Genomic DNA, 22,856 nt, shown 5'->3' with positions numbered 1-22,856 from the left:
AGGAATGCAAAACAACTCTGAAAATTATACATTAATTAAAGTTCTAATTAACTCTAAGAGCACTTCAAATGAGTAAAGAACTTAGGGTTAATATAAAGCCACATCCTAGCAGCAGGATGCCAGACCTTCCAGACAGGTGATGCTTCTTTTCTAGGAATCAGTATGTAAAATCGCTATTAGCACCACTAGACTTCCAGAATTATCCAAAAGGTGTAAGTTATATATGCAACAGATGCAGTCTGCTCAACAAAATAGGATTTATCTAAATGTATTTTCATGCATCTTCCTACCCTACTTCTTTATGCATAGTTGATCACTTTAATGGAAACATCATCTTTCTATTCCACTTACTACAAAAATGCAACTGGATTACATTCACCAAACAGGTAGAAGATCTTCAGAGCCATAAAGCTGACATTTCTACACTGTCTTGTATCACCTCTACTATCTACAAGGAAAACTTAAAAATAAATTAAGCTATTACAGAGCAGGTCATTATGTTGGATCAAAATAACCAATTTAGATAATATGTTTTTACTTAGTTTAAAAAAAAAAACCAAACAGCTTGCACTAAAAGGAAACTGAAAGCTGCCCAAAAAAATCCCTACCTCATGCCTAAATACTCCATATTTCTTACAGAAAATCCTACCAGTACCATAGCTTATATAGATGGAATATTCATACAATATATATATTTTCAGTATTTTTACAAACTCAGAAACTATGCTTATCCTGGAAGGTGGTGTAGAGCTTCTGGAAAGATATTTATAAGGTTTAATTTTTAAACCTAATTTTACCTGCAGAAATATGAAACAGAATCCTCACTTATAAATTTACTGGTTTTAAATCCTCAGGTTATTAGAAGAGTTATGGATACATCTGCTGCAATAAAGCAGTTTCTCAAACTGTAGCATTCTGTTGCTATAGAAACACAGGGATCCTGTTTATTCCCATTACACCACATTGTAACCATAGAAAAATGTCAGAAAAATGATTAGGTAGCTACATATATTAAGCTATGAACGCTAATATCATGTTCCTTACTAAGATTTCAACTAAATGCAAATGTGTGAAATTGTGACAATAGAACATCTTAGGTATACTTTTCAATTTCTAAGATAAAGTGGGATTTTGACTTTTGTTTATTTTCATTCTTCAGTACACTTCAGGTTTTAAGAGAATTTAAGCTTGATAGCTCCTCACACATGAACAGCAGGTAACAGCTAGTCACCACACAGAACCAGGTAAGCAGAATTTCCTTTGGGGGTTGGGGGGAAATCAGCACTACAGAGGTTTGCATCACATTTCCATCCTCCCATAATAGTTCTTCTCAATCTGCGTATCATCTTCATAAATGAAGGGATTATCTAACCTCAGATAAAGTAATCCTATGAAGGCCTAAAAGTAATTATTATAGTTTTGCCAATGAAGTAATGGAGAGGCGTCACGCAAGCTATAGCAGCAGATGGAGTGAAAAGCAGTTGCTGTCTAGCCTGGGATATGGAACAGGATATACAAGTTGAGAAATGCCCAACTGTAATGTTTAAAGACAAACAGCAGCACTACATTCACTTCAGGCTAAAAAACAGCACTTGAAAGCACACTTCACATATGCAAATATTCAAGTACAAGAGTACAAAAGGTATATGACTGAACCTAATCTTTAAGAAGAAACACATTACAATGTATAAAGAACTGATTAAGTTTATATAATGAAAGCAATAGCACGAGTTTGGGCTGCTGAACAGCTTTATCACCACCACATCATGTTAAATTTGTTATCTACCATGCTGCACCAGATAAGGACATCTGAATGAAAAAATCCAATCGAGTCAAACTGAGTGGCTGGATAAAGCTAAACCTAAAACAGGATTACAAGAGAGGCCAGTGGCGAGTGGCTAAGCAGTCAGAGTATCAAAAGCTGATCAGGGTAACAGAGAAGCCTGGAAAAATACTTGCCATTGGGACAAACTGATTGCTTACAGGAGGAGCTGACCTGGTAACCGCTGAACCAGCTGCTTCCTGACCAGCACAGCCAACGCTGAGAGCAGAGGAGCCGTAGCCAGAGGCAGCGCTGCTCTCTGGCGAGAATCCAGTCCCTGCAGTGCCAACGATACTGCTCCTAGTCTGTGTTCACGTGTCGTACTGTGTCATGTCCATGTACTAGAACTAGCACCAAATAAAACTAAAAACTATAACAACACTGCAATACAAGGGTGTTCTTTCATCATACTGGGGTTTTTCAGTTAGAAGACTAAATTTTCACTAATATCCAAGTCATCATTACAGAAGCTAATACCCTCTTCAAGCATGAAGAGAAACCAACCATCTTAGTCATCAAGTGCCTGGTTTTCAGGAACTAACCCCATATTTCAGCAAATCAGTGAAGTTGCTTGATATTCTGAGATGTCAATAAGGCCTCACAGATTTTGTTTTCCCTTATACTGTCCCTCAACTCTAACTTTGAAAGGTTGTGGTATGTTCCTATTTTCAAACTGCAGCACAGTTTACAGACGTAATGTATAGCAAAAACCTCAACAAATAATCCTTCTCATTAGCATAAGTCAACCCTTAATAACTTCAACACTATTCTGATGACTTTATTGCCAAAACCCATATTAGATCATTCAAAGTTAGTGTTAATACCTTCTACGTCATGTTTGCAGTGCAGACATACCATTAGCCATGGTGGATATTAGTTATTGAACAGACAAAACACTGGAAAAGAACAGTGGTTGACAACAAGTTGTATGCTGCTGGCTTATATTTTCAGGAAATACTTGTTTTCAAAACTACTGCAATGTTAACGTGATACGTGGCAAATGAGAAAGCATCTGCTCACTGACCTATTTCTACATTCGTGGCCAGTAGTGGGAGTGCTGAGGTTAGACTAACCCCCAGACCAAACCGCTCACCCATGACAGGTATGTGCATCCAACTCTGCCGGACTAAGTACTGCACTCAGTCCTGGTCAAATTGCCTTTAATTATTTGAAAGCCACAAATGCACTTTAAATATTTATATCAGAACCCTGATCACCACTCAGGATTGCCAAGCAAGGTTTTAATAACATTTTTTAAACTGTTTTTTAGGAGACTGAGATCACTGAAAAGCAGCGCTATGTAATCGCACAAAGTAACATATGGGGTTTCTATATGGTATTTATCAGCCTTTGCTAATAATGACTTGTTTCTATAAGCTTGATCAGAAGCATCAGTAAAGGAAAATCTACTCCATGCTTGGGTCCAAGTCTAAGTATCTAAAATACTGTTGTTTACAAGAAGACATCCCCTCTTTAGTATAGGGCGAAAAAAAAAATCTGTTTTGCAAAAAAACTACTATTCTACAGCAATAATTGTCCTCTGTTATCACTTTTCTAATTTGTCAGTTTCAACCCAATCGTTATATTCCAGTGGGAACAAACAAAAAACCTAAGGAATCAAATCCTAGAAAAACTGGCCAATACTGACACCAATTAGGAAGTTTGAAGAGCAGACAACAGGAAAGGCGGAAAAATATCTTTGTTTAATTTAGATCCAATGGAAAAATACACAAACCCACTACAGACAAGTGACCAGAACCTCTCCCACTTTTGGCCACATGGGTAAAACAATAAATTCATCTAAATTTCTACATCAAAATCCAAACCCCAAACCCCAATTTCCAGCCATCCTCCAGAATTCAAGTAAAGCAGCACACACTGATCTACTCTGATAACACATGTTAGCACTATGTTCTGTCAACTAAGACATTCTTGATTATTGGCGCTTTAAAGGACCAGAAAAAAACGATGGCAACCCCTACAACCAACCATACATGCTTCTAGAAAAAGAATAAAGTTGACATGTTTGCATGCATTAAGAATGTATTGCAAACTGACAACTAGCATCTGAATATTTCATTTTAGTTTTTAACTTAAGAATAGTTGGGTCTTTTGATTAAGAAGTGAATTCAGAATTGCCTAAATGAGGGAACGAAGGCAAGGAGCTGTTTCTTAAGTTTCCACATTTATACTGATATGTCCACACAATTTTGATTACGTTTCAGACCAAAAGACTTGTAGTCATTTCATTTTCAGCAATTCTTCAATCTCTTTCCAATGTTTGTGTTTTGGGACACACACACTACATTAATAGCTCATGTAAAAGCATCAATACAAACACTATTTGGCCCAATGGCTTTGATGTAGTCTGTGCACCAGACTACTATTTCAAGTGAAAGAGTAAGCTCAAAAGTAGGATTAAATTAAGCTATCAGAGAATATAACATACAAAATCTCAGAACTATTTTACTTTAGTTCAGTTTGTGCTAACAGATTTCTGATGGCAGATAACAGTCATGCAAACGCTACTGGTAATTAAGGTCAATATACTAAAAGTTTTCACCAACTTTTACTTGTAGTTTTTCTAAAATCCTGCTCTTGGTGTAATGCATGTTATTATTAAGCCTTTTATTAAAAAGGATTCAAATTAAAGCTTTAGAAATTTACATTAAGCTTCCATTTAAATATTAAATTTAGGGTGCTATCATTCAGAAGATTCAAGAGATTAAAAAATGAGTGCGTTATCAAACCATGTCAACACATTCAGGAAATTAGCAGCTGAACCAAATACAAAGGTGCCCTCGAGTGGCCATTTTCTATACACACAATATACAGGGAAATAACCTAAGTGAAGAGGACTACTCTACACTCATTTGATAGGTTTTAAGTTCAGCTAGTACATGTTTTTCTTATTTGAGAAGATTTTTTACTATATTACTGTACATCTCCAATGAATATTAACAACACTAAAATTAGTATTTAATTTTAAAGCAGCAGCAATTACAGACTGCTATTAGATGCATATAAACACACAACCAATTGCTTGCCATTTTTTAAAGACACCTATTCTCAAAATACTGATGTATTATAACAATACTAATGTGCTATTAGTAACACTTATCTATGAATTTCTGCAGAAATTATTTAGGCTAAATGGCAAGGCTTTTTTTAAAGTTACTAAAATGTCTCCCCTATTCAGTGCTCTAACCGCTGGACACCACAAAAAAGGCTGAATGTCCCATGTTTCACAAAACACAGCAGTAGCCGGCTTTTTAAAGAAGCCAGTACTGCTCTTCTGTCAATATTCTGAACATGCTCACCACTCCTCCATCCCTTCAGAGTGCCCATGTCTCGTTACAGCAATACAGTGAAGCTTGTGCCCAAGCCAGCTGTAGTTCTGAATGCGTGCAGAGCTATAGACATTCATAAAATTTACATCAAGCAGAGAAGCAATTACTCCATGTTCTGGGAAATAACAGATATATTTAATAGTATTAGACTTGAGTGCAAAGTATTTTTTCCAACTCTAAACAAGAGCATCCGTACCTATTGTTGCCCACAGGTTTTTTTAGATTATTTAGCTTCTCCTTTAGATAACCACCTCTGGAGATATTACAGAGAGTCACCACGGCTTAATTAAAGACTGACACAGGATAAACAAAACAGATGCTTTTAATCTGTTACTGGAGTGCCCTCCATTTCCCTTGTCCAACCTAACCAATGTTTTCTGTATTTCTTCCAGGGAAAACTGTCTTTAGTGAGAGCTTCCCAACACTTCAGAACAATACCTTTTTGTCTCCTAAGTGGCTTGCCCTGCTGCATGCAGGATCATTTACATTTTCATGACCCACGTTAAACCGGCAATGCAGTCACTACAGATTTCAGCTTTGGCAGAAGTTTTGTTTGCTTGGACATAGTAACTTGCAGCTAGGTGGTTCTAGCTGTGTAAACTACTCCTCAAATGACAGTACTTATGGAAGTGGGGACAAGAAGACCCTGCACATGAGAGCTACTGGAAATGGAGCTGGCATAGAGAATCCAGAGTGGATTTTCAGTAACTCATTCATTCAACCATTGCTGGGCAGTCACTAGTAGTATACTCAGGCATAGATACAGGGTCCAACCCTACTTCTTCATTAATGACCTATGCAATAGGACAGAGTACATCATTGGCAAGTTTGCAGATGATACAAAATGAGGAGTGGTTGATACACTAGATAGGTGTGCTGCCATCCAGAGCACTGCTGACAGGATGGGCCAACAGAACCACGTGAAGTGCAAAGGGAAGTGCCAAGCCCTGCACCTGGGGAGGAACAACGCCATGCACCAGTACAGGCTGAGTGTCAACTGACTGCTGAAAATCCTGGTGGAGACAGTTGGACATGAGCTAGCAACATGGTCAGTTCTGGGCTCACAAGTACAAGAGAGACATGGGCAGACTGGAGCAAGCCCAGCAAAGGGACACTAAGATGATTAAAGGCCTGGAGCACCTTTCAGACAAGGAGAGGCTTAGCAAGTTGAGACTGTTTAGCCTGGAGGAGAGGAAGCTGGGGGGGGGGGGGGGGCAGAAGAAGCCTTATTAACATGTATAAATACCTGGTGGCAGGGAGCAAAGACTGAGGCAGACTGTTGCCTGTGGAATCCAGAAACAAAACCAAGAGGCACTGAACGTAAATTGCAAGACAAGAAATTCCATTGTAACATAAGAAAATATTTATTTATTGATTTTACTGTAGGGGTGGTTGAATACTGGAACAGGTTATCTAGAATGGTTGTGGAGTCTCCAGCCCTGGAGACTATTCAAAACCCAACTGGACATGGCCCTAAGCAACCTGTTCTAGCTGACCTCACTTTAAGCAGGGAGAACTGGATGATCTACAAGGTCCCCTTCCAGCCTGAGCTATTCTGCGATTCTGTAATTCAACTCATTCTAAGAGCATGATCTTAAAAATAATTTATCTCACTTTCACTATCCCTGCCCTCAAGTCATAATCCTTGTATGGTATTTCAGTGCTTCCTATTGATGCCTATCTTCATTAGCATATTTCAAAAATACTTACCACTTGATTCAGAAAATCTTCATAGACCACTAAAAAACCCACTAAGGTTCTTGTAATATTGGGAGGGGTAACTGGTAACCTCTCTCCAAGCCAATGATTGAATGCTTCTGAATGCTAGCTACTATAAACTTACTGTTCACATACCCTATCATACCCCAGTTGATCCATCTTAAGGTGCCTACGTGACATATAAATGTATATACGTGCAGTAAATGTGTTATGGATTTCATCTCCTTTAAAACACCTTTCTGGAAAATGTGCCATCATAATCTCTAAATTCACATCATATTTTATTCAGTTGCCTAAGTTCATACAACTTAAATTATACACAATGTCTTAGGAAAGCATGGAAAATGTAGACCCGTTATTCTTTTCCTTCAGTGAACTCAAGAGTTATATGAAACTTTTGCTCCATACATAATTCACACCCTTTCTTAAATATAGAAACTTTGTTTACTATTCTCTAAACATTTTCAGGACATGATAATATATTCCCACTTCATGTAGTGGAATAGATTGCGCTAGTTCATAATTTTTAAAAGTATCTGGAATCTGCTTAAGTTGTTTCAGCACTCACACTGAAAAAGGCAATTTCCACATGCAGTCTGAGAAGTTGTGCTGCTGCTTCTCCTGTATACTTATTTTTATTAAAAGCCGCAGAGATTGTTTGTGATAATACATACATGGTTAATCTTTATCCACACAACACAGTGACCTCACTGCTTCTCCTCATTACTTGTATGGCATAAGGGTCGTTGTGTTAGATAGAAAAATAAACAATAGTTTAAGGAAGATTGTCTTGTTACAGTTTTTATTTTACATCAAAGAGGAGGTGCTAAGTTTTTAAAAAAAATGGAAAATATGATTGTTTCAAACTTGATTTCCTGTGCAACTTTAGTACACTTTTAACTTAGCAACATGTCGATACAGTCAAATGATTTCAATTGGGTACCAGAAACTCCTTCACTAGTGCCATCCTGTGTCTCAAAGAATCACCCCAGCAGCTGTTACTCAGTAGCATATTTTGGAAAGACTGTATTCTTCCTGGAACCTTGGTTCTAAAAATCACACATTTCCTCTTGGATTATTGGTAAACTGTGTAATCATCTACTTCAAAGCTTACTTCCTCTAACCAGTAATTTTGGGAGAATCTTACTAACTCTCTAAAACAAGCAATGTTTGCTATTTCTCTTGGCCACTACATCTAGGATGATGAGCTTCACTGACAACTGTCCCTCTATGTTATCAGTTGCATAGCTTTGACTTGGAACTCAATACAGAGATCATCAGTCAAGATGAATACTCTGTTCAGACATTGCTTTCATAAAAACAAATATCTCAAAGTGTGTCTCCAACAAGGGTCGTATTCGCTTCAGATATATTTACTGCAGCAATTCTGAAAAAGTCCTTCAGGTCACTTATTTAAGCATGTAAGTTCAGATTCTTGGGGAAAAGTGTTTGTATAATTGTAAGCTGCGCTCTTCTAAGAGTGCTCCTGGAGACAGTAAACTAAAGAAGCATAAAGAGTTTAGTGAGAGCCCAAAGCAAACAAAAGATTTAATAAGCAACAATCTTCAGGACTAAGATTGTTAGAGGAGAAACTGCTTTGCAGGCTTTACCCTTCAGTTCTAGGATTGTTGTGTACAAAAAACCCCTACGACGAATATAAAAGGATTTGCCTATGCTTGAAAGTGATAATCAGGTGCAAGTCTGAAGTGGAATGATATTCCTGAACAGTTTCATGTCAGCACCCACCTGAAGGAGAGTTTTAACATTCAAAATGACCTCACACCACTTAACCTATGGTAACTATCTGTAGTTAACTACAGAAGCGATGCAAGCTCTTGATTGCATTGTACAAGCTTTCAGGGATAAATCAAGTCAAACAGCACAGCATATTGCACTGTAAATTGCTAATGTTATCGTATCTTAGATGCACCACATTTATAAAGATGCCCTAATCATTTCACTAGTGTGTGAAGTTTGTTTTATTGGATTCTATGCTATACTTAGCATTATTCACAGCCTATGTATCACTAAAAATTGAGAAAGGGGTTCGGCAGAAAATTAACTCTAGGACAGTATTATGCTGAGAATATTTAAAATAACTTGACTTGCTAACAGCTCCTGCTGCTCCTAGAATGATTATTTGAAGAGCAAAAAAAGTTCCTGCCATTAACAATACCAAATCATGTGTTATCCACAGAACAAATATATATATATATATATATTCCCAAGTAACATCCTGTCAGCTTCAAGTGTTTTTACTTGTGTTGTTCCTCTTTTTAAATTTAAGCATACATAAAAAGCATAGAAAAACATGAAGTCCTGACTGGTTCAAAATTACAGCATACTAAAGCAGAAGAGGAAAGCAGCTGGCCAGATCAAGAGACATGGACTTTTTCAGCAGTCGGTCTTTAGAAGTCTCAACAAACTGAGGTCTCACCACTGTAGGACTACGAACTACTTTCTGAGAAAGGAAGGGTTTATCTTTTATACTGGTGTGACTCTTAATGTTGGGAGAGAGTTATGATAGGCACTGGCTTGAGAAGTACTACTTCTAACTCTGTCATGGGCTACACTGCTTAAATGGAATATATTTTGGTAATAAAGATACATTTTCCTAAATATCATAAATACCATACAGCTGTCTTCACAGTTTTAGTCATAATATTGCAACCCTACAACTGTATCTAAGCATCTACAGATCATTTCAACTATAAGAGTTTTTCAAAGAGCTGGCATGCATCTGAAGATACTTCCATTGGGTACAAAAAAAGCAGTTTGCCTCCCTGGACAGGCTAATTTATTCAAAATTATCTTATTTACATTGATCAGAATAAAACTTAAAAGTAAATACTGCTACTTTAACAGCAGCTAAACTGTAAAACTTTCCAAAACCAGCAATATTCCAGTACTCTGGAAATAAAGTATTTCTACAAATGCGCTGTTAGACATTTTTCTAAAACTTTTTCTTCTTGTCTTACAACATTATGAAGCAGCAAACACACACATAACTGTTAAAAAAAAATTCTAATGATTAGAAAAAGGTTTCTGTTCCAAGTAAGATCTAAAAATGTATAAATATTCCAAAAAAAACCTGAAAGGCACCCATAAAACTCATCCACATTAATGTATTCCTTAAAATATCAGATTGATTTTAACTGTATTATCCGTGTTGGTAAAAAATAATGAATACATCATTTTCCCAGCCTTCCCCCCTCAGCTGCACTGCTTATTTTGATTGGATTGCTTTTTGTTTCACCTGCAATACATGTGAAAGTACATCTGTGAAAAGAAGAGACAAGCATAGCATGATTAATTTGATAAATTCCCTACCTGCATCTCCTAACCTGACACAGAGCACCGTAGTTGCCTACCTGGGGCTACCATTCTTGCTACATTCCTGAAGGTTTTTCTCAAGGCTAAAGCCCAAGACTGTGGTTAAGAATTAGGCCTGATACCTGAATGTTTCCCAGTACCAAAGAAAACAAAACCACAAAAAAAATCAACCAAAGAAAACCAAAACCAAAACCCAAACACACAACTGTTGAAGGGTGTCAGCCTCTCAGGTCTTTCTATAAACAAGTCACAAGTCTGCATTGCCTCTGAGCAAGAAAATGAGAGTAACTATTTATGATAACCCACTTACAAGAGCTGAGTAAATTGTACCACTCATTTAGTCCTGAGCAATGATACAGAACCAGCATTTTGCATTTTCCCAATGATGATGGATCAGAAAACTCTGAGATCTATGCATTTTGATAGATTTTGGAAATCACGTTGCTTTCAATCAGCATTAGATTTTTCTAATGTATATTTGTTTTCTACTTAAATGCATTATTCTATTTAAAACATAACTACCCAATAAAACCACAGATGCTGTTTTATCCATAGCTTTATCCTGCATAGCTTTTCAGTGAACCATGAAAACACTAATATTATTTTTCATATTTGCCTATTTTTAGTCTGCATGTTTGATGGCACAACTGGTTTCCGCAGTAACTTTGTTATTATAGCGTGTATTTCTAAAAAACAAATCCAGTAATACAACAGTCTCTTCAGAAAACAAAACATCCCATATCATTAAAAATTATAAATAAAAATTTTGTAACAAAAGAAAAGATACATGAATCCTGAGCATCACAGAACCAAGACTAACCCTTGACATATACTCCTGGGCTCTGACAGACAGAATATATTAACACAGATCTTGTACAGTTAGACAAACTTGAAAAGCTTAGGATCTTGCCAAAATTAAGCTAAGAGAAATATTCACTGCATGTTTTAAGAGAATCTATTCAAAACAACTTTTATGCTACAGGAAGTTTTTACCACAAGCAACTTCTAACAGTGGACAAAATCCAGGAAAGCCCGCCCCTTAAACGCCACCTCAGTGAAACTACCTGGTTAAGGACAGCAACGCTTAGGGTAGAGCAAGCCTGCTTCTGCAGTTCTGTATTACCTGCTCATACCCAGAAGGGATTCATTTTACCAAATGACAACATACATACACATTTCCAACTTAAATTTGTCCTAGTCCAAGTAGAAGGCATTGCTATTTTAAAGGTGATAACAAAAAGTAACTGTGCTGTAACTGTGTGTTCACATATCATCCCAAAAATGATTTTTTTGATTAAAAATAGGACACAGGGTGCTCTCTGCAAAACTAAGTGGGGTAAAGAAAATTTCCAGAAGGAAAGAGCTTGGCATGACCTAGCACTGACACCCCACCTGAACAGTTCACAAGACTATTCTCATGGAAGTATTGTGTTAACAAGGGCTTTCAGGCTACCAAAACACTTGGCAGAGGGCTGAAGGCTACAAGCAGAAATTCCCCCCTTCCTCCACAGCCACCCCTCAGTTCCCAGGGAATCTTAGCCACCTCCTGGCAGGGTGGGAAGAGGGAAGGTGTCTTGGATGTTGTCAGGACTGAAAAAGGAAAGCTTCAGAAACTGCCACCATGGGGGCACAGAAACATGTACGCCAGCAGAACTCCTTCCTCACACAGTTCTTCTCAAACTCCCCACAGACCTCCATGTGCTGGCAGTGTAGGGTAACTGCCCCCCTCTTCCTTGCCAACAGTACTCAGGAGCAGAAAAGCAGTGTATCAGACATGCAGAATGGAGGACCAGCTTCACCTTTTCTTCCTCTTCCCCTTCCCTGTCAGTCCCAAGCCCACCCAAAAGACAATCACTGAATACCAGTCACATCATTACACATGCATGTGAGCCAGGCTGGGGCCAGGGCCAAGGAGGGTAACCCAATGCAAGCAGCAGACTAGGGCTACAGGTGCTGCACTAGTTCAGCTAATTTAGTATCATAGACTTCTAGGATTTTGCACTAACTGTGATTTCAGACTGCCTACCTCAAACCTGATGATTGGTGGCCTTGAAGAAATGCAGGTAAATGCAAATGTGCATGAGTCACCTATTGCTAAAATATTTCATAATGAGATTTTGTTCCTTTCTCACAGAAAATATGCCATTTACATTAGTCAATGAAAGAAAAGCCCAAGTAGGAAGAAATAGGTACTCCCTACTCAGCAGTTACATGCATCTCTTCAGTTTGTCTGGATTCCATCTGTGCTGCTATGACAGGTAAGTGATTCATATTAGTCTGCAATATGATAAAGTAAAATCTGATTACTCCTTCAAACATATTAAGGCAGCAGTGTACTACTATATTAGACACCCAGGTTCTCTGTTTAGAAAGACCTTGGGAGTCTTTTGAACTTTTTAAAGAAGTATAATTTTACACAATTCTTCCTATTTTTCTACTTTGGAATAAAAGTAAAGAAGGGTAACTGACAGTGTACTTCAAACCACAATTGTATTTTACCTCTTAAGTGAAGCAATTTCCCCCCCACTTCAGCAATGCTTAATGAAATACACTTCTCTAGTTTCCAGGTTTGGCAGGAGGGGTTCCTTTCTAAAATGAAGCTATCCATTCAGAGATCCATTTACTCAGATGGGAAAGGCAGCATAAACTCCCACTCTTTATGCCCACCCTAGCACTCATTGCCCTGTCAAAGTTCACTGCCTAGTAAGATGGAGCAGTAAGTTACGTGTTAGGCCATACTTAAATAATGTAGGTATAGAGGAGTATGTGTTTAAGCATAAATAAAAATATATAAACTAGACTGTATGCCCCAGAAAAAGCTCTATCCGAAAAACTGAAATAGGCTGTGAACTTCAGTAAAGGCTGACATTCTCAAAACTGCTTTGCCAGAAAAGACTGGCACCAACTCACCAATTTACTGTAGTGAACACACCACTACATGATTCAACAGCTGGGTTGCCATACTGCCCGTGTTTGCTATTACACTGCACCTTGCTCCAAGCAACAGTCTAGAATTCAGCAGAGCAAGATCCTCAGAAGAGGGGCCCAAAACACCCTAGGGTTTCTCGTCAAGGTATGACAGAGAATGAGGGAAGACAAAGTCACCAGAAACAGTAATCTTATCTTATCCCTCTAACACAAAAAAAAAAACCTCAGAAAGGACTCAAAGTATACTGTTGAAGAACTACCCATCGGTGAAAGACAAAAAACACAATATAAAGAGTCAGAAGCTATTTGTTGGATCATAATGGTTTGCTGTTAAAAATTTAATAGACAACGTACGCTGAACTTACAGAACCTAGGAATAGCTTTCAAGAGATACAAAAGAAAGCATTTAGCTCTGTTATCAAAAAGTCTTCAACCGTGAAAGACATTTTAACGTACATTTCTCTTATTTAGCTTTCAAAAAAGAAAAGTGACAGAATTCTTGGTGAAACTGTTTACTTACGTTGAAGGCATTAACTGCATTTTTATCATAATACTTCTTCTTTTCATACTTATCCCTGATGAAAAATTCCACAGCTCTGGAAGTAGCTAGTTTAAGGAAAATATGCATTCAGATAAATGGCAACATTAACCCAAAAAGCTGATGGGTTATTCAAAAATAAAGAATTGCACCAGATTCTTGCTCCATCTTGTTTTGTAGTTTTAAAACAACAGAACAAACTGCTCTACACAAAACAACTGCTATTGCGGTGTCCAAAAAGAGCTTATTTTTACTATGGAGAATTAATCAGTTTAATCTCTTAATGAAACAATATGGGAAAGATATACTAGAAGTAACTCAGTGTTCAACAGCTAGGACATTTTCATTTGGTATTTACAAGCTACAGGGCTGCAGTACTGCTAATACTTGAACAAAGGTGCTTGTATACAGTAAGTAATTAAAGTATAGTTTACCATTGTAACTTGGGAAAAAAACTTTCTCTTCAGATACAAGGTGAAATGTATGTACCTGTTCTCTGATTTGCACAAATTATATCATGCATCAAAACCCAATCATAAACAGCTCTCTCAGATCACTAAGTCCTCCACGAGAGTCTTCTATTACAACAAACATCTCTACAGAAAGAAAACTAAACCACTAGTGATAAAAAGATATTGAAGCAAAGGTGGAAACAGCAGCAAGCATATTGATGTAGAATACCAGAACTAACAACTCACTAGCTCAAACACAAAAAGGACAACCAGTTATTTTCCTCGATTACTCTCGCAGCTTCATAAAGCAGCTCATCCAAAGCAGTGTGAATAGTTTAACTTTAGCAAAGCTGTTTCCCTGGTATCTGTAGAATAAATTTTAACTAATTTGTTTGGCATTTTGATTATCCATTCAAAAATTGAAATTGCAACTGTGAAAGCCCAGATTCATTGCATCTTAAACTTCCATAGCAATTTTTCCTCAATCGAGGGAAAGATACTTTAGCTCCACATACTATCTCTTAAGATTAACTCTGAGCTCAGAGCACTCAGTTCCTTCATTCTGTGCATCAAATTATATCATCATCAATCACATTTAGTTTCAAATTTTGCTTCATAAAATTTGCAAAACAACAAAATATTCTTTTCTACCTCTTTCCAAATATATCTACATTCTAAAGGGCATCTTGAGCACTTTGAACATACAACTATCTTAATATTAATATTGCACTATTCTTTACACACACCAAAAGATTGTCATTTTGCAAAAAAATCAATGCATATTATTAAATTACAGATGAATGCAAGTTGTGTAATATACAACTCCCACAGTTTTTCAAATTTAGCTAAGACTAAACAGGATTCTCTCAGAAAGTTTATTTTCAACTTGCAGTGCAAATAATCTCAATGGGGGGAGGAGATACAGAAAGGGAATTATTTTTTTTCCATGCTTTTGGGCTGTAACTGGGTAACTGTACTGAACAACTAATTTAGAAGTAAACAGAAAAGATTCAAAACTTAATTGTTATAAAATAGCTTATAACAACCTATCCTTTCTTCAAATAAAAAGTCTTAGTTATTTGCCAAAATTAACATTTTCAGATGGCATATTTATTTTGTCAAGTGTTCCAAGTTTTGGTTGCTCAGACTTCTGCTTTAGATATCTTAGTTCTTTTGCATAAATACTTCACTATTTTTAGCGGTTTCCCAGAATGCACACTTGATATTTCAGATACCTAGAAAGTTTTAATTTGAAAATTATTAACAGACAATCACAAGTATTTAAATTTCATATGGTTTAATTTTTCAGGATGCTATTACACTGGGGTATTAAGTTGTGTATTCTGAAAAATATCCACTTTCATTCAAGCTACCCTACTTCAATATGCGTGAATTTTTGGACCACATCTAAGTTTCTCTAGATAAATAACCTGCTGCGTTCCTGTTAAGAAAAGAATTTAAAGCAACCTCAACAGATACCAAAACAGTTTCAAGAAGTGAGTAAAATGAAGAGACAAAAAAAAAATTTACTCTACTCGTGGGAAAAAACCACTTTCAAACAGGAAGTGGAAGATGCCCTACATAAAAACCATCAAAATGATCCTCAAAATTAGCTTCTATGCCAGAGCATCCCTGCCAAGTACAAGGGAAGAATAAAAGAATGCCCAGAAAGGTCAGTCTTGTGATTAAGAATTAGAAGTGATGGGAGACTTTTAGCAGGAGATTTTGGGCAGATCCCATATAGACATTTCTCCTGTGTCTCCACTGTACTACCTAAAAAATAGAAATAAGTATGTTATAGTGCTACAGGAAGTTAAACACTAATATAGAAGAACATACACAAGTGTGATCATTACATGCAAACAGTCTGCATAGTTCATCTAAAAGAATATTCAGAATATTGACAATATTCATAACCAGAATGCTGATGAAACAGAATGCTGATTTTGTAGTGATACAAAGGCCAAAGAGGAAGGGCAAAAAAAGCCCCTAACACAACAGCTTGTCATGAATGCCAAGTAGGTAAGTAGCTGCCAGTTATGGGGAAATTGAGAAATAAAACAGAAAATGTTGGCATCCTCTCTCCTGGCACTGTATTTTTAATAAAGAAAACACATGCAATGAAATATATTCAGTTGATCAAGTCTACCACTTAGAAACTGACAACTGTTCAAAAGGCTACATAACTATTTCAAGGTATACAGTGTCAACAAAAGAATTATTTTGAAAGTTTAAAAATGAGACTTTTGGTCTGATCTGACGAGAAAAGCTTAGAGTAAAGCATTATTGCTTCTCCTGCAATAACACCAGTGAATTCAAGTTAGCTGCAGTAAGAATAAAATATACATCTTCAAGATCCACTTCTGAGTAAGTTTTAGTCAAAGTATTTCAGTCTTATGGATGAAATAAAGTTTTAGAATATTACAGCTGGAATACAACAGTGCTATCTGGTTCCAGTCAGGTTTTTTTTATGCATATGTATGTTTAATTTAAAAGCTACTGGAATATGAGAAAACATATCTATTTTGCTCAAGTGCATTGTATAAGGAGGAGTCTAACCCTTCCAAAAAAAAAAAAGAAATCTTCTGTGCATAGCATATTGAGCATAGTGTCTAACAAACAGAAGAACCAAAGTCACTTTTGGATATTGAAGGAGAAAATTCAGATCCAATTAAAACTAAGTCTTTTAATCAGCCTCCATAGCCTGTATCATCAGGCTAAGAGACTTGGGGAAAGATTCAGCTCATTTAACAGTAGGTGTTTAGGATCTCGTTATAGTTAAAAAGTTCCAGTAAGATCAAGTAGAGTAACCTCACTAAATCAGGAGCTAATACAAATCTAAATTAATACCATTATACATTATCCTAATGATTCAGTATATTCAAAAAAGGTATCTTTTGAGCACAGCTATTTATTGGTGGTAGACAATTTTTCTTCCAACTCTCCCCCTCCAGGTACATGGTGATAACCACACACCAACACAAGTGGCAGCCAACAGGGAGGTTTGACTTATTTAGATATTCCCATGCTAGTCATCTCTGCTTGCACACTGCATAGAACGCATGTGCTTTAACTCCAAAACATTACAGAATATTTAATCTAGAGGAAGAAATCCATACTTCACTTGAGTAAGATCCAATGGCTTATTTTACTTTACCATTCAGCTCATTATTTCCTGTTCAAATGCTTCTAACTTCAGCTGGCAGTTACTCAAGATAAAGACAGAATATGCAAGAGCTCTCTAGTATCACTCTAACTTCCTACATACAGGGAATTTATGAAGTCATCTCTTCTGAAAGCAAAAATAAATGGGGCTTGCCAAATCTCATTACAAAGTAGATTTGCTCTAACTGAAGTAATTTAAACCTTTTCTGAACCATTCCCAACTTCCACTGTCATTTCTTATACAACAGTATCAATAAGGTGAGTCACCAAATGTAGCAATTCCTTTAAAAGGTCGTAACATTGAAATTGCATTAAAAGTCATTTCAATGTGAAAGCTAAAATCAAAAGGATACTGATCTGTCTGAGGTCTTCGGAAGTTCTCTGGTAGATTAGCTTCATAGAGTAGTCTTGCTTTAGTATTTCCCATTTCCTGCATGCACTGTGGAAAAGTGGTAGAAAACAGTTAGTTCATGTCCATCAATACTTTAAATTCTGAAATAGTCAGAATGCTACTGGTGTACTTAAATGACACTGCAAGTTTTTAACTTGGAGACCTCTCTGCTGCCATATGTCTTGGGAGATGATCCCAAGGCACAGGAGGGCTGCCTGCCAAGACTTGCTGGACAAAAGCTAACAACATAGATGGCGTTTACAGTGTAAACTAACCCATCCAGTGAAAGATAAGCTTTCATCTCTCGGGATGGCTCTTCAGACCAGGAGGAAGAGGAGTAAGAAAATTTGTCTGGCAGCAAAAAGAGGCTTCAGACTGGAGCATACTTGGAAAAGTCAGTACTTGGTACACCAAAAGAATGTAATCAAGAATCAGACACATGAGTGAATGCTACCTTACTGTCCCCTACTGAAAAGGAAAAGGCTTACAATACATTTTCAAACGATACAACAAAGAAGCAGCTTTCAGAGTCCCTGTGGCAAGGCACAATGCATCTAAAATGATACAGAAAAGATAGCTAAACCAATTTCTGAAGTAAGTTTTCAGAATTTAAACTCATTATAGTGGAAATATAACATATTAAGAACTACTTTGATTGTAAAACTTTTAAGTTGGGGCATCATGAGAAACTCAAATCCTTTCAAAAGGACTCCTGGCATTTCCTCCAAATTGAAAACATATTTTAAGATATTTTACCTGTATTTGCTCTGGTGTCCATTGATCCAAGTTGACAGACTTGACTCTTGATATATGGACCCCAAGATTTCGATGTATTCCAGCACATCTGATGCAAATAAAAACACCGGTGTTCCAAGAAGCCCATCTTGGACCTAAGGGGAATGGGGAAATAAAATAGTTATTTTCAAAATTCCATATACTGTGATGATTTTCTTTGGCATAATTCTATACTGACAACAGGAATAAACAAGTCTGAATAAAGGCCCGCAGCTGTTTCTCTAGGATACTACAATCCAATACAATACTTCCAACAATCTCCACTGTTAGCAATTTTATTTACATCTTTCTACTTCTAAGTGATGTCACATAACATTTGAGTTATCCAGATTAAGCTAGGACATCATAGGTTGTGTCCATCACCTTCCCTCCCCCAAAAAGCAAACGAACAAACTTTAGAAAGTTGGCTTACTAGTAACAACAAGATTTTCCTTACATCTTGAATAATCGTTACAGCTATGCATCAGATGCAAGCATCAGCAGAAATCAGTAGAAGTTGCCCTCTTCTCCAATTAAAAGCTTCCCAAGATGTGCACCTGTACTTAACTTGAAATTAAATGCAGGGCAATCTTACATTAATGCAACAAATCCTTTAATACCTCATACAGCACAGCTGTTACAACAGTAGCATGCAAGTTCTTGGGAATGATTATACAGATCTGCAAAACCAACTGATGAAAATATCCATGACTTAAGAATGGTGGAAAACTGAATACGTTCAGTACCCTTGATTCCTAAACTTGAGTTGCCATTCATAGCCCAATGAATTTTCTTACAGAATCAGGTTGATTTATGAACCTTACCATTGTTTCTCAGCTCTGCTGGCATGTTGAGACAGACCTAAAGTATGCTGGCCTGAACTCCCACAGTGACACTTGGGATGTTTGACTTGAAGTTACTACATAGTCTCCAATTAAACACATTTATATTGTTTTATTCCAGGTCTGTACACCAGCACTGTTAAAGGCACTGCTTGAAAGTCCATCTAGTTCTCAGCTCTAAGGAGTTCAGAGATTAAATAATTAACCATCAAAAGCAAGAAGGCACATTGAAGAGCTAGAAAACATTTTGAGCAATTATTTTCTGCCTTTGTATGACAGATGCACATCTAGACCACTCATGCAACTGCAGTAGTTCACATTTCAATATTCATATATTGTACAAACACTTTCCTGGGGCCTAGAAAAGCATTTTATGCCTCCCTCTCCTGATCATTAGCTTAGGACTGTGTTGGGTTGATCACAGCCAAACACCCACAGAGCTGTTTGCTCACTCTCCTCTCCTGAAGGACAGTGAGAAAAGTGAAGGAAGCTGAGAAGACTTCCAGACTGAAATAACAGTTTTAATAAGTGAAGCAAAAACTGCACACAAGCAAGGAGGGGAGGGGGAAGAATTTCTTCACTACTTCCCATTGGCAGGCAGGTGTCCAGCCACTTCCTAGAAAGCCAGGCCTCAGCACATATGACACTTGCTTTGGAAGACACCACCATAACCAAGAATGTCCTTTCTTCCTCCTCCTTTCCTTAAGCATTTAATGTGAGCACATCATCATAAGGTATGGAACAGTCACTTAGAGGTCAGCAGCTGTGTCGCCTTACAGTTTCTTGCCTACCCACCCCTAAGCCTACTCACCTGCGGGGGGCAGAACAGAAAATAGAAAAGCCCTCATAGTGTGCAAGCACTGCTCAGCAATAGCCAAAACAAGAAAGGAAGAGAAATCCTTTCAGTTAGACTCCACTATTTTGGGTTTTGAAAATCCAAGACACACTCACAGCTCCCCAGGTTTGCTGCAAGAACCGTTCTTCCTCTTACTAGTGGAGATACTGGCTATATTTTGGGTAGCCACCTTGCTTTTAATTTGTCTTGTTCAAGATCCCAAAAAGTCAGACCACCTGATGTCTATTGCTTGACCTTTAAGACCAAAATGATTAAGATGACTGGCAGTTTTTAAAATAAGTGCTACCATCATAAAATTACGACTTTAAGGGTCAAGAGATCCAACAGTTACTCATTGAAACTAACACATTATTTCCCACATGGCACTTCTACATTAAAGCTACTACTTGTCAGATAAGAACGAACAGTTAAGCTCTTTCCAACATGTGTCTTAAACTTTTTAAGAACTAGCAACCTGTTGACCTGCCTTTTTATTTTCCCCTATAAAACACCACACACACAAATACTCACCCTGCCCTTAGTCTGTGTATAGTACAGGAAGATCCCACTTAAAATTTACACTACTTTAAATTTTAGTGGTCCAAGATAGAGTTTTGCAGGCATTTGCCTCAACACATTAATCAAGTTTCAGCTAAAGTAGTACACCAGAAGAAACTTAATCAAAAAAACTCCTTAGCCACTCCATTCCAGATAAAGTACCTCAACTTATGCAATTACTTAATGAAGCCACGATGGTTTAGAAACAAAAAGGTAAGGCGAGGTCTTATTGTGCTCAACAGCTTCTCCAGTTTTTCCACCCAAACTATAACCCAGGGATGTGCCTTCTAAAGAGGGAAGCCAGTTTTCATCAGGTTACTATAGGGACAGGAAGCATTTATCTGTAGTATCTATACACTGACAACAGGGTGTTTACACAGCCACTATAAACTTCTTACTACAATAGAGTATGCAACTACACATCACATGAGTTTCATAATTTGTAGGTTCTTCCTCAGCTGTAATATCCCAGATAAGCAAGTTCTACATTAATAAGACCAGGATGAGGGCTTGACATGATTGAAGTCTGTCTTAATAAATGAAGAGGGAGATCATTAACTTTGTTGTTTAATATTTTAACTTAAAATTATATTAACAAAAAGAAAGATCATGACACAACTTGTGAATTAACTGGCTTTCTCCTGGAAAAAGAATAGGTTTATATTTTACCAGAAGCTCAGATTTCATTAATTTGTGCTTATTTCTGAAGTAACTTAGGGAAATTAGTGACTTGGACAGGCTAGAGTTGGGCAGAGAACCACCATATGAAATTCAACAAGGGCGAGTGTAGGGTCCTGCACCTAGGGAGAAATAATGCCAAGCACCAGTACAAGTTAGGGGTTGACCTGCTGGGAAGCAGTTCTGTGGAGAAGGACCTGGGAGTCCTGGTGGACAACAAGCTCGCCAAGAGCCAGCGATGTGCCCTTGTGGCCAAGAGGGCCAATGGTATCCTGGGGTTCATTAAGAGAAGTGTGGCCAGCATCTAAGCATTTTATCATTGCTTATAAATATCTAAAGGGTGGATGTCAAGATAATGGGGCCGGACTCTTATCTATGGTGCCCGGCAACAGGCACAAACTGGAACACAGGAAGTTGGATCTCAATATGAAGAAAAACTTCTTCACTTTGAGGGTGACTGAGCACTGGAACAGGCTGCCCAGAGAGGCTGTGGAGTCTCTTTCTCTGGAGATATTCAAAACCTGCCTGGAGGCGATCCTGTGCAATCTGCTCTAGGTGATCCTGCTTTAGCAGGGGGGTTAAACTAGATGATCTCCAGAGGTCCTTTCCAAACCCTACCATTCCAGGAAATCAAATATGTTTAAGCAATAAAGTAACAAATTAAGCAGCGGAATAACAGACAAACCTGAGGCCAGACAAATGTTCATGTGTAATCTCTGAATTTATTTCAGACTAATGACAATATGCAATATTAAACACTTCAAATTAAAAAATGTTTTAATTAATGCAAATCAATTACAGGCACAGTTAAACCGTACACAAAAGAAGTTACAAAATAATGTTTTCTGTGTGGGCATCAAACCAGCTGTGCTTGACTTATGCAAAGTCAACTAAAGCTTAGTCTGTAAACCTTCCTGTGCAAAAAATATTTATCAGTAATTTGGACTGATTCAATAAACAATTTACAGTTATCCCAATTATGAATGAAGTCAGGGTCCTTATTTCTGTACACAGGAAATATTTTGCACTTAATAGAAATATTCACAGGTTTCTTCTTGTTGGGTCCTTAAAGATACATTTGTTTTTCTTCAGCAAAATTCACAAAAGTAACCTAGTTTATCTGCTGCATATATTTTGTTAGCCAGTTAAGAAAACGACATTTGGCTTCAGAATCGAAGACTGGACATTAAGAAACTTGATGACTGCTATTTACAACACCTTTACATGTCAGTAATAATGCTATCTTACCTATCAAGAACTGCATTATACAGTGCAACTCCAATCAGCCAATATTAACATGAAATACTGTTTGACATAAGTTTTAATACAATTGTAATTTTATTCTTTTGAAAGACATTTGAATACAAGCTTTTTACTAGAAGAGCTGAGCTGCACTTCATCAGTTTGCTGCACCATTCCGGTAAAAATACACTTTGAGTAATTTCTTCAGTTATTTAAGGTATGTATAACT

General features: G+C 37.3%; 1 protein-coding gene across 3 annotated transcripts in view; it reads right to left on the bottom strand.

The window, feature by feature from the left end:
* Positions 1-22,856, bottom strand: part of SMAP1 (small ArfGAP 1) — a 102,692-nt gene that overhangs the window by 54,345 nt on the left and 25,491 nt on the right. For all 3 annotated transcript variants that reach the window (XM_075747434.1, XM_075747435.1, XM_075747436.1), the window contains exons 2-4: positions 18,455-18,588; positions 17,661-17,746; positions 13,673-13,748 (exon numbers count right to left, since the gene is read on the bottom strand). In XM_075747434.1, the coding sequence (XP_075603549.1) occupies positions 13,673-13,748; positions 17,661-17,746; positions 18,455-18,588 (296 nt within the window). The remainder of the gene's footprint in view (positions 1-13,672; positions 13,749-17,660; positions 17,747-18,454; positions 18,589-22,856) is intronic.

This window comes from Balearica regulorum, chromosome 3 (genome assembly GCF_011004875.1).
Source record: "Balearica regulorum gibbericeps isolate bBalReg1 chromosome 3, bBalReg1.pri, whole genome shotgun sequence".
NCBI classification, from domain to species: Eukaryota; Metazoa; Chordata; class Aves; order Gruiformes; family Gruidae; genus Balearica; species Balearica regulorum.
This window is presented reverse-complemented; position numbering and strand designations above follow the sequence as displayed.